Genomic DNA, 865 nt, shown 5'->3' on the forward strand with positions numbered 1-865 from the left:
ATAAGTTTGAGCAAGCTCCAGAACTTGGTGATGGACAGGGAAGCCTGGCATGCTGCAGTCCATGGGGTCACAAAGAGTTGCACACAACTGAGCGACTGAACTGACAGGCTTAGCTCTGATTTGCAATTGTTGTTGTTCAATCCCTAAGTCATGTCCGACTCTTTGTGACCCCATGGACTGCAGCACACCAGGCTTCCCTGTCCTTCACTAACTCCTGGAGTGTGCTCAACTCATGTCCATCCAACCATCTCATCCTCTGTTGCACACTTCTCTTCCTGCCCTCAGTCTCTCCCTAACTTTGCAATTTAGTTACCCTGAAATTTTTTAAAAATGGAACTGAGAACCTAAAAATCTTCATGATACAAAAACATGGCACTATATCTGTATCACTGATTTTATCAGAAAATAAAAATGTGTTACTTTGTAACTGTTTTGCATTTTGTAACAATCAGTATGTTTTGCCAAAACATTTTACATTTTGAAACAAGTTCTACATATAAAAGCAAGTATTAATATTTAAACTTACATTCAAAAGATGGTTCAAATCCCTCGTTATCCTTAAAAACTAGCTTGTCCGGATTTGAAAATTCACTTTTGTCTTGAAGTTCTGTATGTCTTTGATAAAGACTGGATGGGAAGAATAAAATTCAAGAATGTGAAACTTTAATAATGTAAGACATAAGAGCAGAGGGTGATGAAAAGCCTTTTGGGATTTGAGAAAATAGTTCAGAAAATTAATTTTTCGTGGACACATAGTGAATAGGAGCTACTCTGCACTGGGTGCTCTCCATGCACCAGACATCATTCCAAACCATTAATACGCATTAACTCAGTCACTCTTCCACACTGCCTCATGCCATGAGTT

General features: G+C 38.6%; 1 protein-coding gene across 1 annotated transcript in view; it reads right to left on the minus strand.

Moving 5' to 3' along the window:
• Window positions 1-865, minus strand: part of LOC104983408 (oral-facial-digital syndrome 1 protein-like) — a gene marked incomplete at its 3' end in the record, with an annotated part of 7,181 nt that overhangs the window by 4,631 nt on the left and 1,685 nt on the right. Inside the window, exon 3 of the mRNA XM_010832855.1 lies at window positions 527-627. Coding sequence (XP_010831157.1) covers window positions 527-627 — 101 coding nt within the window. The remainder of the gene's footprint in view (window positions 1-526; window positions 628-865) is intronic.

Source organism: Bison bison, unplaced genomic scaffold, assembly GCF_000754665.1.
Source record: "Bison bison bison isolate TAMUID 2011002044 unplaced genomic scaffold, Bison_UMD1.0 scf7180017862521, whole genome shotgun sequence".
Lineage (NCBI taxonomy): Eukaryota > Metazoa > Chordata > Mammalia > Artiodactyla > Bovidae > Bison > Bison bison.